Source organism: Ascaphus truei, chromosome 7 (genome assembly GCF_040206685.1).
Source record: "Ascaphus truei isolate aAscTru1 chromosome 7, aAscTru1.hap1, whole genome shotgun sequence".
NCBI lineage: Eukaryota > Metazoa > Chordata > Amphibia > Anura > Ascaphidae > Ascaphus > Ascaphus truei.
Genome location: NC_134489.1, coordinates 60989555 through 61014016, shown reverse-complemented (window position 1 = coordinate 61014016; position 24462 = coordinate 60989555). Strand labels below are relative to the sequence as shown.

At 41.0% G+C, this 24462-nt stretch overlaps 1 protein-coding gene across 1 annotated transcript in view; it reads left to right on the top strand.

The window, feature by feature from the left end:
- The window catches only part of LOC142499382 (caspase-8-like), a 33360-nt gene extending 9584 nt beyond the window's left edge, over positions 1-23776 (top strand). Inside the window, exons 3-9 of the mRNA XM_075608649.1 lie at positions 3604-3706; positions 6420-6552; positions 18476-18526; positions 19198-19277; positions 20237-20366; positions 21913-22402; positions 23272-23776. Of these exons, the coding sequence (XP_075464764.1) occupies positions 3604-3706; positions 6420-6552; positions 18476-18526; positions 19198-19277; positions 20237-20366; positions 21913-22402; positions 23272-23449 (1165 nt within the window). The 3' untranslated portion in view covers positions 23450-23776. The remainder of the gene's footprint in view (positions 1-3603; positions 3707-6419; positions 6553-18475; positions 18527-19197; positions 19278-20236; positions 20367-21912; positions 22403-23271) is intronic.
- Positions 23777-24462: the final 686 nt, after the last annotated feature.

The window sequence follows — 24462 nt, the reverse complement described above, 5'->3', positions numbered from 1 at the left end:
CGTGGTTTCATAAGGTTTATGTGAAAACCCAGTGACCCTCTCCGTCTATCTGGGTTTCAAACCTCATAATCTACATTCCCTACCCCAAGATTTGTAACGATCCCAGACATTTTGCCAACAATTTACTTTCGGAAGGATGATGGTAATAACAGAACTCATGTCATGTGGGAGATATTCCCTCAAACTGCATTCCTGTTATAACAGCTTCCTTGTCTTTTCTGAGCTCATTTCAGGTTGTCTTGTGCAAATTTCCCATCGTGTTTGACAATCTGGACTGTATTCTCTGCATTGCATGTCTCTGTTTCCCATGTCATTTTAATGAGACCCAGGATTCCACAAGGTTGTTGCCCATACAGCATCTCGTAAGGCGAGAGTCCCATGGATGCCTATGGAATTTCATGAATTGCAAAAAGCACATCGGCTAGTGTCCTGTCCCAATCAGTGGCGTAACTACCGCCTGGGATGTTCAGACATTTCCCTGGGGCCCCAGCTTGGGGGGAGGCCCAAAGGGAGTTGGGACCCTCCCTCCAGACTTGTGTTTAACCACCCACCCCCAAAGTGGTTACAGATGCCCCGCGCTTTTCCCCACAGCAATTAAACTGATTCCTTGGGGAGAGAGCTGGGTGTCACTGGGACTCCAGGAACAAGTAGGATCTCGGTGGTCAGAACAGATGGGGAGGCAAGGATTTTTGGGGTCACGGGCTGAGGTCAGTGGCAGTCAAAAGTAAGATAAACATTGATTGTATTTTTTTTCAGTGCATATTTTTGATGCTTGTTTTTTTTTTGCTGCTTGGTTTTTTTAATTGTGGTATTTTTATTGTTGATTTGTTTAATTGTGTTTTTTTCATTCTTGTTTTTTTTTTTTATTGTTTTTTTATCCTTAGTTTGTTTAATTGTGGGTTTTTTTGGTGATCGGTTTGTTTAATTTTGAATTTATTCTAGGGGATTTTTCATTGTGTTTTTTGGGTGATTGCTGTTTTTTATTGCTTTCTATTTTTGGTAATTGTTTTTTTTAGGTTGTCCATTGACTGCCACAGTGGCAAATCATGCCCATATTATATGGGCATGGTGTACCACTTTGCCAATCAATGGGTAGAGGGTTGGAGTTGTTGCCCTGGGAAGGGTCTCGGGTGGGCAGCAGGGGAGGGGTGTTAGCCCCTTAATTACAATAGCGGTTACTAACCGCTAAGGTGATGAAAGGGTTAGTGGCCATTAGTTTCCCTGTTTTTTTATTGTACTGTTACTGTCCACGGAGGACATGGACGCAGACGACAGTGAATGAGGATGGCCTTAATCCTGGCAGGGGTAAGCACAACTTTAATTGACTTTATTATGGCTGGATAATGTTTTATTTTTAATGGGCAAATTAACTATTATCCAGATTTGGATAATAGTAATTTTGCCCATTATTGTACTATATGTTCTGAGGTGGGTCATTGGGGATAGAGGAGGTGGGTAGTAGGGTTGTTGTGTCTTTTGGAGACTGATCTCAGATGATAAGTGCTGCATGTGGTAGGGGTGAGGAGCTGGTTCAGATAGCTGGGTAGCTTGTCCAGAAAGAATTTGAAGGCAAGACAGGAAAGGTGAACTTTGCGCCTAGACTCGAGTGATGACCAATCTAGTTCTTTGAGCATTTCGCAGTGATGTGTGTTGTAGTTGCATTGGAGAACAAAACGACTAATTGAATTGTAGAGGGTGTCAAGTTTGCTAAAGTGGGTTTGAGGTGCCGAGCCATATATTATGTCTCCATAATCAATAATTGGCATTAGCATCTGCTGTGCAATACGCTTTCTGACCAGGAGACTTAGGGAGGATTTGTTCCTGTAAAGTACCCCTAGTTTGGCATAGGTCTTGGTTGTCAGGGTATTAATGTGCATCCCGAATGTTAAGTGGGAATCAAACCATATGCCCAGGTATTTAAAACTAGTGACAGGGGTTAGGGTGGTGTTAGCTTTGGTTCTAATCTGGAGCTCAGTCGCTGGAAGCTTCAAAAATGTAGTCTTGGTCCCAAATATCATTGTTACGGTCTTGTCAGTGTTTAAAAACAGTTTGTTTTGGGAAATCCAGTTTTCGAGTATCAAAAAGTCAGACTGAAGTATGTGTTGAAGGTCGGAGAGGCTATGGCTGTGTGCATATAGGATTGTGTCATCTGCATACATGTGTATTGAGGCGTCCTTACAAGCTGTGGGAAGATCATTGATGAACACTGAGAAGAGTAGGGGCCCCAGAACAGAGCCTTGCGGGACACCACAGGTGATATCCAGGGGGTTGGAGTTAGAGCCCGAGATGGACACATGTTGGGATCTACCTGATAGGTAGGACTGAAACCAGTTTAAAGCATGCTTCCCTATTCCAGAGCTCTGGAGTTTCTTAAGCAGGAAAGCATGATCAACAGTATCAAAAGCCTCTGTAAAATCTAGGAATATTGCACCAGTGAGTTGTCCCCATTCCATTCCACACTGGATTTCCTTGCAAACTTTTAGCAGAGTAGTTACGGTGGAGTGTTTGGGACGAAAGCCAGATTGGAATTGGCTAGGGAAATTTGTCTTGGTATAGTAATCGCTTTATTGGGAGTGGACACATTTTTCCATGACTTTGGATAGAATTGGGAGAAGGGAGATTGGCCTGTAGTTTGAGACAGTGTTTTTGTCCCCGCTTTTCAAGATTGGGACAACTCTGGCAGTTTTCCAGGTGTTAGGGATATGGCCTGCAGACAGGATAGAGTTGACTATGGAAGCAATTGGTTTGGCAATGGCTGGGGCACCAAGTCGTAGGAACCAAGATTGTAGTAAGTCAGGTCCACATTGGCTGCTTTGTTTTAATTTGAGGAGCGCTTGTGTAATCTCCTCTTCGGATACTGGGCCAAATTGAAAATTGTGGGCAGTGTTGGGAGGGGTGGGGCTATGTGGGTACTCCCAGGATGAGATTCAGGTTTGTGGTTTGGGTTGCGTTTCGCTAATAAGTTAGTGGCACACCTCACAAAGTAATCATTGAATGCATTTGCAATGTCAGTGGGGTTTGTCAGAGTAATATCCCCCTTAGTGATAGTACTTGGCTGTTGATGGTTAGAAGGCTGGAATATATTGTTGATAACCTTCCAGAAGTTAGCTGGGTTTGATGTATTCTGGTGGAGATTGTCAGAGTAATATTGTGCTTTTGCATGCCTTGTTTGCCTTGTGCACATGTTCCACAGGCATCTGTAGTGATTGAGATCCTTGGTAGTGCCAGTTATTTTGTAGCTTTTCCACAAGGTAACCCTGAACTGGTAGAGTGCTATAGGGTCAGTTGTAACCCATGGAAGGTGGGCCCCCCGTACCCTTATTTTGCGTAGTGGAGCATGGGTATCACAGAGTTTTAAGAACTCGGATTGGAAATACTCGAGCGCAGAAACAGGGTCGGGAATTAAATCGATTCTGTGCCAAGGGCAGTTGGTAAGGTCATGTTTGCAATGGTTTTGCTCCAGTTCTGCATCCGGGATACTTTCATGAATAGACCCCTTAAGTAAGGAAATACGACTGGCTAAGTCACTTTGGTGAATAACTGTCTTTGAAGTAATTTATAATTATTTACCTCTATTTTTTTTTTCTTTTCTTCGAATTACAGGGCTCTTCTGTACAACATTTCAGAAGACCTGTCCAAAAGTGAAGTTGATAACGTGAAGTTCTTGCTGAAAATGAAGCTACCAAAAAACAAAATGGAAGAAGCAGTAAGACTTTCAGGGCTTATGTTAGATCTCGCTTACCAGATTTACCAGAATTTTTCAATGTTGGTTCATTAACTTTTGGTATAGCAGTTCATGTTGTGTATATAGCAGTATGGTATATAGCAGCATGGTATATCGCAGTTCTGTGCTATGTTTTCATTTTTCTTTTCCACATATTATTGCTGAGAATTGTCCATCCGGTAGAGGTGCATGGACAATTGGTTACATGGAATATACTGCTATGTACCTGTGAGGTTTATTGTATCATACCTCCCAATTTTAATTGGTTTGATTGTTACACCACAGTTACTATTGTGACAAAGAGACACTGCGTCAGACACTACAAGTCTGTCACTCTGTCCAGTTATATATTCTCTGTTAACTACCAAGTTTTTGCAGCGGCCAAAAGCTTTTATCTGGATATATTTACTATATTGGCTAACTAAGAGACATTTTGTCAGACATATTGAGTCTGTCATTCTGTCAAGCTATATAGCTCTGAGTCTGAAATATGTGCTTACATGAGGTTTAAATTGCACAGGAGCTACAATGTTTCATCATCTGTGTGATACTATATGAGGCTAACTACAACGAATGTTTACACTATGAGTGATATTAACGCTCCAACATATATGTTCATTTAACAAGGATCTAGGCGTTTATTGAAATGTGGACTACGGTGTTCACACTACACTGCACTACCTGCTGGGTGGGAGGCCAGAGCTGATATAAGTGTTATATATTAATATTCATTTACATATTTGGCCACAGGCATTGCTCCCCCACAGTGCAGCAATCACTGAGACTCTCTATGACAGTAGATCCTTTTATTTCTCTGTATAGGTTACTCATTAACCATTCAGAGTCTGGTGTTTAGCTACACTTATTTAGATGTGATTTTGCATCTAAATGTGATGGCTTTATAGTCCTACTTATACGTTATATTGGGACTTTATACCCCAGTCTATACCCACTCCATTTTAAATTCGCACTTTAGATTAGGCAAGCCTCAGAGGAGGCATAGGTTCACTTACCTGCAATATTTTAATTTTGAGGTATCTCCTAATAAAGATTATTTTAATAATTCATCAATTCATTAAATCATTAGATTCCTCTGGTGTCATCAGTGTACATATATGTTTAGAGTGCTCTCATTATAGGGGTTTCATTTTTCTATTGTTGCTATTGCTCAATAGTGACAAAAAAACCTGAAAGGTTTGAAAATCCTGCTCTACTGTGAATGTGTAAGACTATTATATCAATTTTTGGCAGGAGATTTTGCCTACGTCACAACCTATGAGCACACACCCACCTCTGTCCATTTTTAATTGTTTTTCAGTTTGTTTCTTTGTAATATTTAGAACTATCGTATTTGATGTACAGTATATACAATGGAAGTTAATTTGTATCTTTGTTTTGGGGTACTGAGTGCAACTATAAGGTAATTCTTCCTCTCTCCCCCTCTTGTTGCTTACTAATGATAAGGTTTCAGATTGCCTATTGTGCTGGTAATTACCTAAAATGATTCATTATATAGCAGAATCCTTCACTCACCCCTTTACACATACAGCCTAAGTGCTAATCAGCCAGAATTGTATTGGCCACAGAATATATAATTCTGTTCTATGATTGGGTTATAAATATTTAGGGTGCAGCACCTTTACCCACTCTATATTACCACATTTCCATGTTATCCCTGTGCATATTATTGCTTAACTTTTATCTTATTGGATTATGGTTATGCTAAATCTCTGAAACTGTATCAGGAAAAGACTGAAAGGTTTACCACGTTTCTACCTGCTGTCCTTTTTTGTTACTTACCTGCTGCGCTTCATTTGCTTGTCTAAAGATTCGATTTAGTTAGCAAACCAACCTGCATTGCACTCATGTTAATGCTAACAGAGACAAGACTGTCTAGGACATTTGGTTGCAGACGTTTTGCGGGGACTAAGTCACCACTGGCGTTTAGCCGATACTCATCTCGCCGCAGGGACATCTTGCTGCCGGCCGTTTCAGCGCTAAGGTAAGCCCCTAACCTTACGCCTTACCCTAAAAACCCATTACCCTAAAAAAAACCTAATACTAACTCTACCCCTACCCTAAAAACTTTAAACCCTTACCCTAAACCCCTACCCTAAAAACCTTAACCCCTTACCCTAGACCCCCTTACCCTAAATCCCTAACCTAAAAACCTTAACCCCTTGCCCTAAAACTCTATCCTAAAAACCTAAACTCCTATCCTAAAAACCTTAACTCCTTGCCCTAAAAACCCTAACCCTACTTCCCCTACAACCTATAACCTTAACCTTCTATCCTAACTGCTAAAACCACTTAGGTTAACATACCTTATTGGCGAAACAGCCGGCGGCTGAGAGTCCAGCGAAGGAGCAGCTGCGGTGAAGGGTCCCTCGGTGGTCAATCGCAGCTGGCAACTTGGTCACAATCAAATGTCCGATTCCAGAGATAAAAGGCCTAATAATAGCATTAAAAGGGTTTCTGTATTAATTTGGGTTCTATGAATGCATTAGAATATCCACACACAGTGTCTAACCTAAACCATTGCGCTTCTATATGGATAGTACTCAATATTGTACACATTCTTCTTATAATGATCACACATACCAGTATCTTAAATGGAACAAGCAAAACAGCCAAACTGGCCCTTCCTGGTTTTGTATGAGTTTTAATATAAAATGTATGATTTTTCTTTACACAGACTATGTTGGATATACTTCTGGAACTGGAAAAGGCTGGACACTTGAGTAAAGACAATCTGGAAAAACTAAAAAACATTTTAACATTAATTCGTAAAGACCTGCTGCAAAAAGTGAAAGCCTACGAAAACCAGCGTAAGGTTTTTATTGAACAACTAAAAAATGAGTGGAGGCAAAAGACATTAATACGAGACATATTAGCTGCACTGCTTGTTGGAATAGGTGATGAGGCCCAGCCCCTATAGAAACTGAACATGCTATAACGATCCTGTGTCTCTATACATTTCCAATTACCAAAACTCTTTTTTAAAAATCAGAAAAGATACAACACACGAGTGCACCTGTATCTCTTCCACAAGTCCCCAAACCTGCTGCATACCCTACTATTGTCACATCATACAGGGGTTAAGCTGCAGACAAGGATTCTGGGTAGTAACATGTAAATGAGCACCCAGTGAGCGTGTCACTTTCAGCTTCCTATACACTTTATTAGGTGGGTTCCCTAGAGATTTTGCCTGTTGCATTACACAGCTTGTATAGATAAGTCTAGTATAAGGAAGTGGACCCACTCAAAGACCGCTCTTCTTTAAATAATACAAAACTTACACTAACACCAAGCTACAAGCGATTGCCGTGTCTGAAATGCTGATTTCTTGCTGTGTTTTGCAATGCATTGCAGGTCCCTATGAGAATGAAGGTGATAAGGCATGTAACCTTTAGGAAACAGAATCAATTAAAGCGTTTAAAGCAGTAACCAGTGCTGCAGAATAAAATCCATTCTAGATTTTTTTTAAAAAGTAACGGTATTGTGTGATGTCCAAGAGTTCAAATACACAATCAGTCACACAATTCCACTCTAGATTAACAAAAGGTAGTAGAAAACAGTAACTGCTTACATAGAGGGAATGCTGCTTTATGAGACCAGGTGTGAAGTACAGGGATACAAGTGTAAAGAGTGGCTAGTACCATATCTTACAAAAATAAAATGTATGTATATCTTTATTTATATAGTGCAATCTATGCACATAGCGCTTCACAGCAGTAATGCACGTGACCAGGGGCTTGCTGGCAAAATTTAGCTCGGGGGGCAAGCCCAAGAACCAGGCAGCCCACACTCCGTATACACAGAGACACACACCAAATATACACACCAGTTACATGCACCATACACAAATGTGCACACCACATGTATCGTGCACCACACATACTATGCATGTATTATATATACGTAGACACACACAACATATGTGCACCATACACCTACAGATGTAACACACTTTCTTGCATCAGTTCGTGCACCAGCCAAAGTAATAATGTGTAGAAAATTATCCAAGGATAGCAGCGGAGCACAGCTGAAGGACGGGATCAACACCAGCAATGAGAGGGTTAAAATTCTTCTTTATTGTAACATGGTGCAGTGGGGGAGACAGCAACAACTCTAACGCGTTTCAGGCTATGCAGCCCTTTTTCAAAGAGTGAAATCGCGTCTCCACTACTCGCAGTTTTGAAGGGGAAACCCCGCCCACTTTTCCCAGAGATGCCGTGCGGTTTTCGCGCGGATGCTATTAGCTCTCTGGTTGGTCAGAATAGACCTCCAACTGGGAGCTGGATCGGAGGGGCGTCTCTGGTAGCTGCAGATACCAGCTAGCCTTCTGTTTGGTCAGAGTTAGTCTCCAATCAGATTACTGATTTAGAGATGCATCTTTGGTGGTCAGGGTTACCCGTTCAGCTGCGGGAGTGGGGGAAATAACAGAGGGTATAACATACAATTGTGAATGACAACACAAATATAAAAACAAAAATCAATGACAACGCAATCAATTTCCTCATATGGATAGATTCAGGATATGGAATAGCCTAAGGTATATTATTGGTATACAGTGTATGGTTATATCAGAAGTATATAATTCCTTCTAGCCCTTAATTTATTTATAATCAATATGCAGGGCAAAGATTTATTCATAGAGATATTTAGTGATGAACAGTATGTTCCTATTTTTGTGCAGAACAATAAATGTCGAATCCATAGAGAATGAGTACACAAATGCAAAGAGAAGGCAACAGAAGAAGATGGAAGAAATAAGTAAATGAATGAGCCGGGAGGAGGGGGATAGGGGGTGGGGGGGGGAAGGTGGGGGGGGTGGGGGGAAAGTCAAGGTGGAGGGGAGGGGGGGGGGTGGGTGGGGGGTTGGGGGGAGGGGGGCTGGAAAACAAGTGAAAAACGGAGAATAAAGATATACTGTGAATAAAGAAAAACAAATCATTGTAATAAATCATTATAATATAATCTGTATGAGATATGGAACATAAATAAATCAAGTAAGAAAATGTTTTAATTCCCAGTCCTGGTTCATGCCCCTGGGTGCCATTGTCCCAAGGGCATAAATCCAGAACATCTCTCTACGATTAAGCAGGGCTTCTCGATTGCCTCCCCTGACGTGACTCTGAATGTGTTCTAGAGCACTATATGTGAAAGATCTTAATGTTCCCAGAGGGCAGTGATTAAAGTGGCGTGCGACCGGGTATCTGTCATCACGTTTCTTGATGCTCCTGATATGTTCATTAATGCGGACTTTTAGCGGTCTTATTGTGCGGCCTACATAATTACTCCCACAGGGACAGTTAAGTAGATATATCACAAAGTTGCTGTTACATGTAAGAAATTTCTCAATGCGATAAACCTGATTGGTATATATATTCTTAATAGATTTAAGTTCCTTGGCATATCTACATGTGTTACAGTTCCCACACCTAAAGAATCCCTTTGGTGTTGTGGGGGTGGGTTTCTTGGTAGAGCAGAACAGACTAGGTGATAAATGATTCCCAATGGTCTTGGCCTTTTTAAAGACTATTTTGGGGTTAGATTTAACTAAGCTCTCTAAATCTCTATCCAATTTAAGGATAGACCAATGTTTTTGTAAGATGCACCTAATCTGTTCTGCCTGCTTGGAATAGGTGGTTATGAAGAGTGGTACCTGAGGGGTTGTATCTCTCTTGATTTTAATTACTCCTCTTTTCTTTCTAGTATTTTTGCTGTTTGTGTTTAGGAGCTCTGCTCTATCCATTTTGAGTGCGTTCTCAAATGCAACCTCTAGGTCCTTCTCTCCATAACCCCGACTCATAAATCTTTGTCTAAGTTCCTCAGCCTGAAGGAGGAAGGATTGTTCCGTAGAGCAAATCCTCCTTAGTCTGAGGAACTGTCCCTTTGGAATACCCCGAATTAGGGATCTGGGGTGAGCACTGTTGGACCTGAGCAGCGAGTTTCTTGAGTTCGTTTTTCTAAATACATTTGTCTGTATACTCAGATCTATGTCTATGTATAGGTGTAGATCAAGATAGTCGATTTTAGTTTCATGATAGTTATGAGAAAATTTCAAATTATAAGTATTTGCTTCCAGATATTCAAAAAAGGAGTGTAGAGTGTCAATATCACCGTTCCAAATTAATATCAAATCATCTATAAATCTACGGTAAAACATAATGTTGTGCCTAAAAGGATTCTTATCACCAAAAATGTGAATGTTCTCCCAGAAACCCATGAATAAGTTCGCATATGAAGGTGCAAATGATGTGCCCATTGCTGTGCCTTGTGACTGTAAATAATATTGTTTGTCAAACATAAAATAATTATGTTGTAACAAAAACATAAGTGCATCTAGTAAAAAAGTGCTCTGTGCTAAGTTAAGGTTAGAGTGATTTAGAAAGTGACTTATAGCTTTAGTGCCCAAGGTGTGTTCAATTATTGTGTACAGTGAGGTCACATCCAATGTGACCCATATGAAAGTATTAGACCATTTTATGTTTTGAATATCTAGAAGCAAATCTGAAGAATCCCTTAAATAAGAAGGGAGTTCTTTTACAAAAGTCTGCAAGAAGTAATCAACGTACCTAGATAGACCATCCCCCAAAGATCCAATACTAGAAATAATAGGTCTGCCAGGAGGGCTAACCAGAGATTTATGGATCTTTGGGAGATGGTGAAAAATAGGCACGTTGGGAAAAGGATTATACAAATAAGCGACTTCTTGTTTTGTGAGAACACCCAGCACGCTGCCCAGGTCCAACAGGTCACGAATTTCTACCAGAAAGGCTTGTGTGGGATCTTTATCCAATTTGCAATATGATTTCACATCACTAAGCTGTCTGAGGGCTTCTAAATGATAAGCCTCTGAGTGCATCACAACCACTGCACCCCCTTTATCCGCACTTTTTATAACTATATTTGATCTTTTTTTGAGTGTGGAGAGATGTAGATGTTCCTCTTTTGTCATGTTATTAAAGGGGGGTGTGGTAAATGAGTAACCCTTGGCCATAAGTTGTAGGTCTTTCTCAACCAGTTTCTCAAATGTCTCTAAATGGGGGCCTTTTGTAAAGTTCGGGCAGAAGACTGACTTATTTCTAAAGGAAGTGTGTTTAGCTCCCGTGAGGAATGCCAGTTGTTCCTCCTTATCTATACAGTCCGCAATTTCTTCTTCACCTATAAGATCAGTGAGGTCTTGTATCGCGCCAAACTCTTTGAAAGATAGTCTTTCCCCCCGTGTGTCATCAATCACATGGTGGGGATCAATGTCCCCAGCATCTGATGGAGGAGACATGGGGATCTGAACATCCTTAGAAGAAAATAATTTTTTCAAGGAAAGTTTTCTAATAAATCTCTGGAGATCTATAATAGTATTAAACAGATCAAAGTCATTCATAATGGCAAAATTGAGGCCCTTGTTCAGGATCGCCAGTTCTTCATCCGGGATCGGAATGCCTGAAATATTCAAAACATTGTTAGTATTTATTATGGATCGATCTTTCGTTTCTTTAATGCCACGTCTTTTTGGCGAGCGCCTAGTCCTTTTGTATAGTTTTTTGAGGACTTGTTACTTCGTAGTTCATAGGAAGTAGACACTTCTCCTCTTTGACTTGATTCATAATCCGTGCTGTCCCGGCCTCTGTCCGTGTCCTCGTCAGTTGAGAATGACACTATTTGTTGACGGGTCTCTACGTCCGAGATGTCAGAGACACTGGATGTTTCAGATGATTTCTTAAGGATAGATCTCTTTGGTGTTGATTTCTTTGGATGTTCCTTTTGTGATTTAGGATTTCTATATGTAGGGTTTTGGCGAGTAGGTGTCCTAGGTGGTGGCACTCTTTGCCACATGTACACCTGGTTCCGTTCGTAATCGACTCTATCTCGGTCGAACTTTTCTTGTTTTTTGACCATAATCTCTTTCTCAGCCTTTTCTATGTTGTTAGACAACCTTTTATCCATGGTCTCAAAATCTTTCATTTCCTTGAATTGATTGAGTTTCTGCTGTATATTTTTAATATCTTTCTTCACATTAATTCGTTCTTGTACCTTTGTCTTTATTATTAGGTCCATCAATTTAAGAGAACATTCATTGAGAATACTCGTCCACTCCAATTCGAAATCTTTGGAGGGGAAGCCAAAGGAGGGCGCTTTCTTAACGCGAAGTCCCCTTGGTATTCGTTTGGTAATGAGATAATTGTCAAGCGTGGTGATATCCCACCACAACCGAATATTGGTGAGAAGGATCCTTTCTAGTTTATTGAAATAGAACCCAAGATCAGCCGTATCTTCACAAACATCATGTACAGTATTGTCAAATAAATACGCTGCTCTGCGTTTTCTAGTGGTATTGTCTGCACATTTCTGAACATATGTACTGTTCATCATATCCACTGTATCTGAGTCCTGTGCATCCTCATCCATTTTATGGAAATAGAGTGCCTCCCCCCTGGCAACCAATATTAAAAAATAGGTTGAAACCGTGATTTAGTGATCACAATGTGATGTGTGTTGATCCCAATGATGTAGTTCATATACCATAAATGTCTCCCTTAAGCGTGCAACTGTTTTGTATATATCACAGTGAAAAGTAAAGGAAAGGTTCCTTTAAAGACAGTGCTTCAGCAAAATGGGGTACAATGGCAATGGTTGCTCAAAAATGTAGATAAACAGGTTAGGACAAGGTTAATTAAGTAATACAGAGTATTGGACCCAGTGCGTCATAAAGCAGGGAGTGATATTAAAGATTAAACTGTCTTTGGTGAGTACACATTTGTAATGCTAGAAAAGCACCTCACCAGACAAAAAATCTCTCTTACCTGCGGCACTGTTACTGGTCAGCAACTCCCCTAAATCCATGAGTGGGGAGAATCAAACTCTTTTGGAAACCTTGATCCATCTTGTGCGTGCATCACGCTGAGTAGGTAAATGTATAGAAAATTATCCAAGGATAGCAGCGGAGCACAGCTGAAGGACGGGATCAACACCAGCAATGAGAGGGTTAAAATTCTTCTTTATTGTAACATGGTGCAGTGGGGGAGACAGCAACAACTCTAACGCGTTTCAGGCTATGCAGCCCTTTTTCAAAGAGTGAAATCGCGTCTCCACTACTCGCAGTTTTGAAGGGGAAACCCCGCCCACTTTTCCCAGAGATGCCGTGCGGTTTTCGCGCGGATGCTATTAGCTCTCTGGTTGGTCAGAATAGACCTCCAACTGGGAGCTGGATCGGAGGGGCGTCTCTGGTAGCTGCAGATACCAGCTAGCCTTCTGTTTGGTCAGAGTTAGTCTCCAATCAGATTACTGATTTAGAGATGCATCTTTGGTGGTCAGGGTTACCCGTTCAGCTGCGGGAGTGGGGGAAATAACAGAGGGTATAACATACAATTGTGAATGACAACACAAATATAAAAACAAAAATCAATGACAACGCAATCAATTTCCTCATATGGATAGATTCAGGATATGGAATAGCCTAAGGTATATTATTGGTATACAGTGTATGGTTATATCAGAAGTATATAATTCCTTCTAGCCCTTAATTTATTTATAATCAATATGCAGGGCAAAGATTTATTCATAGAGATATTTAGTGATGAACAGTATGTTCCTATTTTTGTGCAGAACAATAAATGTCGAATCCATAGAGAATGAGTACACAAATGCAAAGAGAAGGCAACAGAAGAAGATGGAAGAAATAAGTAAATGAATGAGCCGGGAGGAGGGGGATAGGGGGTGGGGGGGGGGGAAGGTGGGGGGGGGGGTGGGGGGAAATATTTCAGGCATTCCGATCCCGGATGAAGAACTGGCGATCCTGAACAAGGGCCTCAATTTTGCCATTATGAATGACTTTGATCTGTTTAATACTATTATAGATCTCCAGAGATTTATTAGAAAACTTTCCTTGAAAAAATTCTTTTCTTCTAAGGATGTTCAGATCCCCATGTCTCCTCCATCAGATGCTGGGGACATTGATCCCCACCATGTGATTGATGACACACGGGGGGAAAGACTATCTTTCAAAGAGTTTGGCGCGATACAAGACCTCACTGATCTTATAGGTGAAGAAGAAATTGCGGACTGTATAGATAAGGAGGAACAACTGGCATTCCTCACGGGAGCTAAACACACTTCCTTTAGAAATAAGTCAGTCTTCTGCCCGAACTTTACAAAAGGCCCCCATTTAGAGACATTTGAGAAACTGGTTGAGAAAGACCTACAACTTATGGCCAAGGGTTACTCATTTACCACACCCCCCTTTAATAACATGACAAAAGAGGAACATCTACATCTCTCCACACTCAAAAAAAGATCAAATATAGTTATAAAAAGTGCGGATAAAGGGGGTGCAGTGGTTGTGATGCACTCAGAGGCTTATCATTTAGAAGCCCTCAGACAGCTTAGTGATGTGAAATCATATTGCAAATTGGATAAAGATCCCACACAAGCCTTTCTGGTAGAAATTCGTGACCTGTTGGACCTGGGCAGCGTGCTGGGTGTTCTCACAAAACAAGAAGTCGCTTATTTGTATAATCCTTTTCCCAACGTGCCTATTTTTCACCATCTCCCAAAGATCCATAAATCTCTGGTTAGCCCTCCTGGCAGACCTATTATTTCTAGTATTGGATCTTTGGGGGATGGTCTATCTAGGTACGTTGATTACTTCTTGCAGACTTTTGTAAAAGAACTCCCTTCTTATTTAAGGGATTCTTCAGATTTGCTTCTAGATATTCAAAACATAAAATGGTCTAATACTTTCATATGGGTCACATTGGATGTGACCTCACTGTACACAATAATTGAACACACCTTGGGCACTAAAGCTATAAGTCACTTTCTAAATCACTCTAACCTTAACTTAGCACAGAGCACTTTTTTACTAGATGCACTTATGTTTTTGTTACAACATAATTATTTTATGTTTGACAAACAATATTATTTACAGTCACAAGGCACAGCAATGGGCACATCATTTGCACCTTCATATGCGAACTTATTCATGGGTTTCTGGGAGAACATTCACATTTTTGGTGATAAGAATCCTTTTAGGCACAACATTATGTTTTACCGTAGATTTATAGATGATTTGATATTAATTTGGAACGGTGATATTGACACTCTACACTCCTTTTTTGAATATCTGGAAGCAAATACTTATAATTTGAAATTTTCTCATAACTATCATGAAACTAAAATCGACTATCTTGATCTACACCTATACATAGACATAGATCTGAGTATACAGACAAATGTATTTAGAAAAACGAACTCAAGAAACTCGCTGCTCAGGTCCAACAGTGCTCACCCCAGATCCCTAATTCGGGGTATTCCAAAGGGACAGTTCCTCAGACTAAGGAGGATTTGCTCTACGGAACAATCCTTCCTCCTTCAGGCTGAGGAACTTAGACAAAGATTTATGAGTCGGGGTTATGGAGAGAAGGACCTAGAGGTTGCATTTGAGAACGCACTCAAAATGGATAGAGCAGAGCTCCTAAACACAAACAGCAAAAATACTAGAAAGAAAAGAGGAGTAATTAAAATCAAGAGAGATACAACCCCTCAGGTACCACTCTTCATAACCACCTATTCCAAGCAGGCAGAACAGATTAGGTGCATCTTACAAAAACATTGGTCTATCCTTAAATTGGATAGAGATTTAGAGAGCTTAGTTAAATCTAACCCCAAAATAGTCTTTAAAAAGGCCAAGACCATTGGGAATCATTTATCACCTAGTCTGTTCTGCTCTACCAAGAAACCCACCCCCACAACACCAAAGGGATTCTTTAGGTGTGGGAACTGTAACACATGTAGATATGCCAAGGAACTTAAATCTATTAAGAATATATATACCAATCAGGTTTATCGCATTGAGAAATTTCTTACATGTAACAGCAACTTTGTGATATATCTACTTAACTGTCCCTGTGGGAGTAATTATGTAGGCCGCACAATAAGACCGCTAAAAGTCCGCATTAATGAACATATCAGGAGCATCAAGAAACGTGATGACAGATACCCGGTCGCACGCCACTTTAATCACTGCCCTCTGGGAACATTAAGATCTTTCACATATAGTGCTCTAGAACACATTCAGAGTCACGTCAGGGGAGGCAATCGAGAAGCCCTGCTTAATCGTAGAGAGATGTTCTGGATTTATGCCCTTGGGACAATGGCACCCAGGGGCATGAACCAGGACTGGGAATTAAAACATTTTCTTACTTGATTTATTTATGTTCCATATCTCATACAGATTATATTATAATGATTTATTACAATGATTTGTTTTTCTTTATTCACAGTATATCTTTATTCTCCGTTTTTCACTTGTTTTCCAGCCCCCCTCCCCCCCAACCCCCCACCCACCCCCCCCCCCCTCCCCTCCACCTTGACTTTCCCCCCACCCCCCCCCACCTTCCCCCCCCCACCCCCTATCCCCCTCCTCCCGGCTCATTCATTTACTTATTTCTTCCATCTTCTTCTGTTGCCTTCTCTTTGCATTTGTGTACTCATTCTCTATGGATTCGACATTTATTGTTCTGCACAAAAATAGGAACATACTGTTCATCACTAAATATCTCTATGAATAAATCTTTGCCCTGCATATTGATTATAAATAAATTAAGGGCTAGAAGGAATTATATACTTCTGATATAACCATACACTGTATACCAATAATATACCTTAGGCTATTCCATATCCTGAATCTATCCATATGAGGAAATTGATTGCGTTGTCATTGATTTTTGTTTTTATATTTGTGTTGTCATTCACAATTGTATGTTATACCCTCTGTTATTTCCCCCACTCCCGCAGCTGAACGGGTAACCCTGACCACCAAAGATGCATCTCTAAATCAGTAATCTGATTGGAGACTAACTCTGACCAAACAGAAGGCTAGCTGGTATCTGCAGCTACCAGAGACGCCCCTCCGATCCAGCTCCCAGTTGGAGGTCTATTCTGACCAACCAGAGAGCTAATAGCATCCGCGCGAAAACCGCACGGCATCTCTGGGAAAAGTGGGCGGGGTTTCCCCTTCAAAACTGCGAGTAGTGGAGACGCGATTTCACTCTTTGAAAAAGGGCTGCATAGCCTGAAACGCGTTAGAGTTGTTGCTGTCTCCCCCACTGCACCATGTTACAATAAAGAAGAATTTTAACCCTCTCATTGCTGGTGTTGATCCCGTCCTTCAGCTGTGCTCCGCTGCTATCCTTGGATAATTTTCTATACATTTACCTACTCAGCGTGATGCACGCACAAGATGGATCAAGGTTTCCAAAAGAGTTTGATTCTCCCCACTCATGGATTTAGGGGAGTTGCTGACCAGTAACAGTGCCGCAGGTAAGAGAGATTTTTTGTCTGGTGAGGTGCTTTTCTAGCATTACAAATGTGTCCTCACCAAAGACAGTTTAATCTTTAATATCACTCCCTGCTTTATGACGCACTGGGTCCAATACTCTGTATTACTTAATTAACCTTGTCCTAACCTGTTTATCTACATTTTTGAGCAACCATTGCCATTGTACCCCATTTTGCTGAAGCACTGTCTTTAAAGGAACCTTTCCTTTACTTTTCAAAGTAATAATGTGTGTTACAATAACGCACCTATTACATAAACACAGTGTGTGTACAGTGTGTGTGTGTATTTATGTATGTATATGTATGTATGTATGTATGTATGTATGTATGTATGTATGTATGTATGTATGTATGTATATATATATATATATATATATAGTCAAATAGAACAGTTGGCACTCCTTAGGTGCTGATAGGCTGTAGGTGCTTGCCCCATATGGATAATATAGACATACGTTACCGTTCCAAAGTCTGGTAAAGCAAGAGACAGCACTCAATTGTAGAAAACTTCACAAAGTGTATTGGTGAAAATAGTGGTACATCAAGAAACCCAACATTTCGGTCCTCCAATATGGGACCTTCCTCAGGGGGATACAAGGGGAGAGTGACAGACAAACCACATATATATACACACATCAAGACACTAACAATCAATTAGCATCAACCAATAACCCCCGGAAAATAAGGCACATTTGAATACAAAGAGAATGGAACATGGAAAATCCGCACAGGAGATAAGTAAAAATGAATTGTATTTGTACAGCATACAGAATATCTAAAACTTACAATTAAGTAAAACATAGCAGATTTCCACAGTCCATAGTTGTTCTACAGTGCAAGGCCATGCGCAATGCTGTCCCTAGATCCTACGTGTGGATTCTTCATGTCCCGTAAGACTTTGAGTAACGACCGCATAACGTCAACACATTTCCTTCATAGTCTTCATCAGGGGACAATCATTACGTGAGATCTAATGCCAGTGTATACCCAATCACTAATTAACCACATGCATTTCTTATAAAGGGAGACTTGTAATTAAGGGAGGGACATTGCATCACAATAACAAGTTGATCGTACCTAATAGAAAAGAATATTAGAGCCTAGTTCTCAGATAATTTATTTGAAAATACAAAATGTGTAGTGAAACAATGTCAATGAAAAATATAATTCATATAATAAATAGTAATCTATGTGCTTATCTGTGTAACAATTTACAAACATTACAAGCTGGTGCTAGGAGTAATGTGAATGAAAAACGCATAGACAAATAAAGAATCACTATATATTTAAAAAGTGAATACATTTAAATGTTACATAGGATGTCAAGTGAAAAACAGATGTCCAATGTTTCACAAATAGAAATAATAAAATAAAATTGGAATTCAACCATGCTTCTTTCTACTGCAGGTAGTGAAGCACCACACTTGGAATCTACATTTGAAAAGATGTCTGTTGAAGGTATTCAATTCATATCAAATCTCTTTAGTGTGAACATTTGGCTAAAATCATTGTGTATGAATGAATTATTTATATTGTAGCAAAGATATACTTACGCAGCGCCGGACTTTGACCCGCTGAGGCCCTAAGCCAGGCCTGCACAACTCCAGTCCTTGAGGGCCGCAAACAGGCCAGGTATTCAGGATATCCCTACTTCATACTGGAGTTGTCCAGGCCTGCTAAGCTATTTCAAGTTTCAGAGGCCCCAACAATTAGAAATAGATGTATTATTCTGATTGATGGTACAGTACCATTGAAAAATATAAACATGAACTTGAATGAAAGCATGGTACTAGCATCGTTATATACAAGGATGACGGTGTACAGCTAAAATGAACAGTGCTTGCACATCATATTACTTTTAATATTAAAACATTTTCTTTCGTGATTTTTGGAGAGCAAAGTCATTGATGATGTCTTCAAATGATAAGCTACAAAGTTAGTCACTTTCAATGCACATGATACTTGGGGTCATATCTTCTTTATTTATCATCCAATTTGAAATGCATTCATTTTTTTCTATTTTCGAAGCCGCTCCATATTATGAGGCCCTAAGCTGTAGCTTCGTTAGCTTCTGCGTAAGTCCGACACTGACTAGAGGGCTCTCATATTTGTATATCTCTTACCTCTAGAGAAGGCCCAACATTCAACAAATTGTGCTGCCAAAGACTCCCCACTCAATAAACAGCAGAATGAATCTCTTCCAGCGACGGTGAGAAAAGGCATAAGACCTGAAAATGAAATGGGACTAGTAAAGCAATTAGAAAAGAAAGTTTTATAGGGGCCAAAGGTAGCCCATATTGTACACACCGGTGATATACAACGTTTATTTATTTATAAAAATGTTTTACCAGGAAGTAATATATTGAGTTACCTCTCGTTTTCAAGTATGTCCTGGGCACAGAGTTATAAAAAATACATGGCTACATTAAAAAAACAGGGTTATACAGGGAATTCACAGACATTTCATGGACAGATATAGTTGGAAAATTGGGTACAGGGGATAAAGGGTTTGTGAGTTTCAGATTTGAAATAGAGCAGCTTTAACATCAGCAAACATCAGCAAATGGCAGCAAACGGCTCACACCCTTTGGCTGTGCCAAAGGCTGTCCGCCTTTGGGGCAACGCGGATGTACACTGGGGTGGTTGAGATTGAATCTGTTGCAGCTGAATAAGTTCTTTGTGTCCTCTTAGCTCATTAACATACCAGTGGGTGGGATTGACGTTGCACAAAGTACAAGCACATGTTAACCCATAGCACGTTGGTCCTGTACACACATAAGAGATACACAAATTGTTTTAATGAATGGATTTCTTTGCTGCCAGATGAGCCTGAAATGAATTGTAGAGGTGAAGGATGGACTGGGTACTTGTGTGTTTTTTGGGAGTTTGATAATTGTAGTAAATGCATATGCAAGTAGGACAGGCGGCCATCACGGGCAGAGATAAGGAAAACTATCTATATTATCTCCAAAAATTAGTACGTTTTTCATCAACTTGCATGCAAGTTGACCAAAAATGTACTAATTTTTAGAGACAACATCTCCAGTTTTCCTTAACACTGCTTGATGTATCTGGGCCATTGTTCTTTGCGTTGAGTTGATGTGGTAGTCAACACAACACTGTTGACTCTTGAAGATGTAATATGCATATTCCACTGTTTCTCAACAGCATGCAGAGATCTACAAGATGGAAAAGAAGCCACATGGCTGGCTCGTGATCATGAATAATTACAATTTTGAAGAAGCCAGGTCTCGCAATGTTCAATTGAATGACAGGAAAGGGACAGAGAAAGATGCAGGTAAAAAAAAAAAAAAAAGGATCCTTTAAAAAAACAAAAACAAATCGGTTTCAGTGACATACGAAAAACAACAATGCATTGTTTAGCAGACAGTCACAGTAAACTACAGCACTTATAGGATCATCTTGTTATTATTTATTCTGCAATGCCACCAATGGTGTAACTGTCGTGCCTTTAAACCCCGCAATGTGGGAGGGGGAGGGGGCCTGGCGCCAGGGGGCCCTGACAGCCTGCAGTTTAAGGATGCTCGCTGCTCTCTGTAATGCGGGGGCGGGGTCTTCACTGCAAACAATTAATTTCTCCTCCGCCTGCTTCTTTCCCTGTCCCCCACATGGCTCAGTACTTAGCAGCTGCCAGTGTGTGTGTGTGTGTGTGTGTGTGTGTGTGTGTGTGTGTGTGTGTGTGTGTGTGTAGAGGAGGAGGAATTGTGTGTGTGTGTGTGTGTGTGTGAGGAGGGGCGAGGAATTTTGTTTGTGTATAGGGGGTAGAATTGTGTGTGTGTGTGTGTGTGTGTGTGTGTGTGTGTGTGTGTGTGTGTGTGTGTGTGTGTGTGTGTGTGTGTGTGTGTGTGTGTGTGTGTGTAGAGGAGGAGGAATTGTGTGTGTGTGTGTGAGGAGGGGCGAGGAATTTTGTTTGTGTATAGGGGGTAGAATTGTGTGTGTGTAAGGGGGGAGGAATTTTGTGTGTGTGTGTGTGTGTGCGTATGGGGGGGGAGGAATTGTATGTGTATATACAGTATGTACACAGGTGGGGGGAATTGTGTGGGGGAATTATGTGGACATAGGGGGGGAATTGTATGTGGGGGAATTATGGATGTGTGTGTGGGGGGGAAATTGTGTGTGTGCATGTGGGCGTAAATTGTGTGTGTGGGGGGGGGGATTGTGTATGTGTGTGTGGGGAGGAGGAATTGTGTGTGTGTGTAATTGATTGAGGAGTGGGATTGTGTGAGGGTGGTAAGAGAGGTGGGAGGGAGACAGTAAGGAAGTGTGAGGTGGGAGAGGAGGTGGGTGAGAGGAGTGGTGTGAGAGTGGAGGGGGGTGTGAGAGGAGTTGTGTGAGAGGAGGGGTGGGACAGGTGGGGGTGAGCAGAGGGGTGTGTGATGAGAGGAGGGGGGAGAGAGGAGGGGGGAGAGAGGAGGGGGGAGAGAGGAGGGGGGTTAGAGGAGGGGGATGCTCGCAATGCCCCTCACATGGGGACACTGTAGTGTAGTAACAAAATGGATTTTAAGTTTTTTGTTTAGGGGGCACTTTCAAAATTTTGCAGGGGAGCCCAAAAAATGTAGTTACCCCACTGAATGTCGCGTACTTTATGGTATAGTGATAAACAGTAATGTAAAAATAAAATCTCATATACAAAAAGTATTATTCGCTGCAAAATTGAGGATAAACCAGTATAAAAAAACAGCACTGTATTAATTAAAGAAAATTATTTCCATTGAAAGCAGTGGGATTTTTTCCATGAATAAATCAGGTGCAATTCTTTACCACTGGGAGACTTGAGTAAATAACGCCCTTTGTTTTCTCACTCCTATTTTTTCCACTTTCAGAGGCAATAACGGATGTATTTAAAGCCCGCGGCTATGTAATAAAAGAGCACAAAGACTTGACTGGGGACAATATATTAGAAATAATGGAGAAATATCGCAAACTGGATCACACAGAGAGAGACAGCTTTGTCTGCTTTGTCCTCTCACACGGGGATGTGGGAACTGTATATGGCACAGACGGAGCACAGGTAGCTATCAAGAAGCTAACGGACCCTTTTAATGGACAGAATTGCAAATCTCTGGTTAACAAACCCAAAGTATTCTTCATTCAAGCATGCCGAGGACAAGATATGCAGCCACCTGTCTATTATCATATAGGTGACAATGCTGCTGGATATACTAGTGATGCTGCAGAAGGCCACCTTCCAATCATGGCGGATTTTTTAACCGCTTTTGCCACTGTCGAAGATTATACATCTCTGAGGCATGAAAAATCTGGTACTATTTATATTCAGCAACTGTGCCAGACTTTGGAAAGTCCCCAATTTCAGTAAGTACCAGCGATGTTAGACATAACTATCAACAGTGGTGCGGCAGCGCCAGTTCGATAGGATACATTGAGGTTTTTTTCCTTTCTCAAGGCATTCAGGAATGTGCGGCCTTATTTATCCTATTGAGACAATTGGGTTAAAAAACTGAACTCACTCAATCTGTCCCATTGACAGGGGGCCATTTGGGACCCTGATTAGGTCACAATAATTGAGCTTGGGGGAGCCTTATGCTGCAAATGTGTTTACCTTCACATATATATGCTTTTAGCATAATAAGCAATGACTACAGTACTGGGAGAGGTGCATGAATTGGGTCACAATTTGGGGTCTATGTATTAAGGCAAAAAAGTGGAGCAATTGTGGGACAAAGAAATGGCACGATGTATCAAAGAAAAAAATCCTATCGCTTTCAATGGGACTATTTTATCCAAGAGTTGCTCCACTTTTGTCTTGATACACATACTCCATTGTGTTAGATTGCATATTAGGCGCTACAGCCTCTGCTACATAAAATGTTCCAAGACTCACCTCCACTAATTATCAGGGGTCTTGCATACAACACCCAACTGCTTCTGTGACACTGTAACGTACACAGAAAATACATATATTATAATTGATGTCCCCACTTAAAAACAGTTGGGGTTAGTCCGCCCAAAGAAAAGTGATATCTATTTAGCGTTGTTGCTTTCTAAGTGCACACACACGAGCATAAAACAAAGCATACATTTTAGTCCAACCTTCTAACCCTTACATTTGCTGCACTGCCACAAAATCTATACATTTGAACCGATACCTCTGTTGTATGTTTTGCAGTCACATAATTATATATTTTTGATTCATATTATCCTTTCTTTTTTATTTTCGCAAGCAATACAGAGTTGTTAACCATCCTGACCCATGTGAATAACAAAATCGCTGAGATGAAGTTGCAGATCAGCGGAGGAACGCAGAGAGACTGTACACAGATGCCATCATTCAAATCAGAGCTGCGCAAAGCACTGATTCTACCACCTCCTACACAAGTGGTTTTCAACCAAGGTTCCTAGGAACAACCCCACACCCTTACCTTTTCTCCTGCGTTTCTTGCGTCGCGACATCGGCAACGCGACGTCGTGTGACCCCACGGCTTCATTTGCCATTGTGTTGCCATGGCGACGTGTCACCAGAAGCTGCCAGAGAGCATATAAAAGACTAATTTAAATGCTTTGGGGGAAAGAAAAAAAAAAATACCTGCACTTTTTATTATTTATCAAAGTCTCAGATGCTGTACTGGGGTAATTGTGCTGCAAACACACTAATTGCACAATATGTGCTCTGGGACTCTCCATGTGCACTATGAGCCAAAATATGTATGTTCTCTTTATATATATATATATATATATATATATATATATATATATATAAAAAAAAAAAAAAAGCATGTTTGCAATATCTGTGCTTGTGCAGTGCAATCTCTGCTCTGTGCCTGTGCAGTGCAATCTCTGCTCTGTGCCTGTGCAGTGCAATCTCTGCTCTGTGCAGTGCAATCTCTGCTCTGTGCCTGTGCAGTGCAATCTCTGCTCTGTGCCTGTGCAGTGCAATCTCTGCTCTGTGCTTGTGCAGTGCAATCTCTGCTCTGTGCCTGTGCAGTGCAATCTCTGCTCTGTGCCTGTGCAGCGCAATCTCTGCTCTGTGCTTGTGCAGTGCAATCTCTGCTCTGTGCCTGTGCAGTGCTCTCTCTAGGTGCAATCTGTGCCTCTGCAGTGATTTCTCTGTTTCTCTAGGTGCAATCTGTGCACTCTCCATGTAGACCATGAACTAAATAAATGTGTTCTCTTTTACATTACCATCCATGTGCAATCTGTGCTACAATGTTATAGAATTAGTGGACGTACTTGTCTGTTCTGAAGTGCAGCCTCTGTGCAATCTTATACTATATTAGTGAAAGCACTGTATGTTTGCCTGCCTGCCTGCATGCATGCCTGCCTGGATGTCCGGTGTCCCTAGGGGAAATCTCATTGGTCCCTTGGCCCGCCCGCCCCCGCACACCTCTCATTGGCCTGAGGCGGAGTGACGGGCC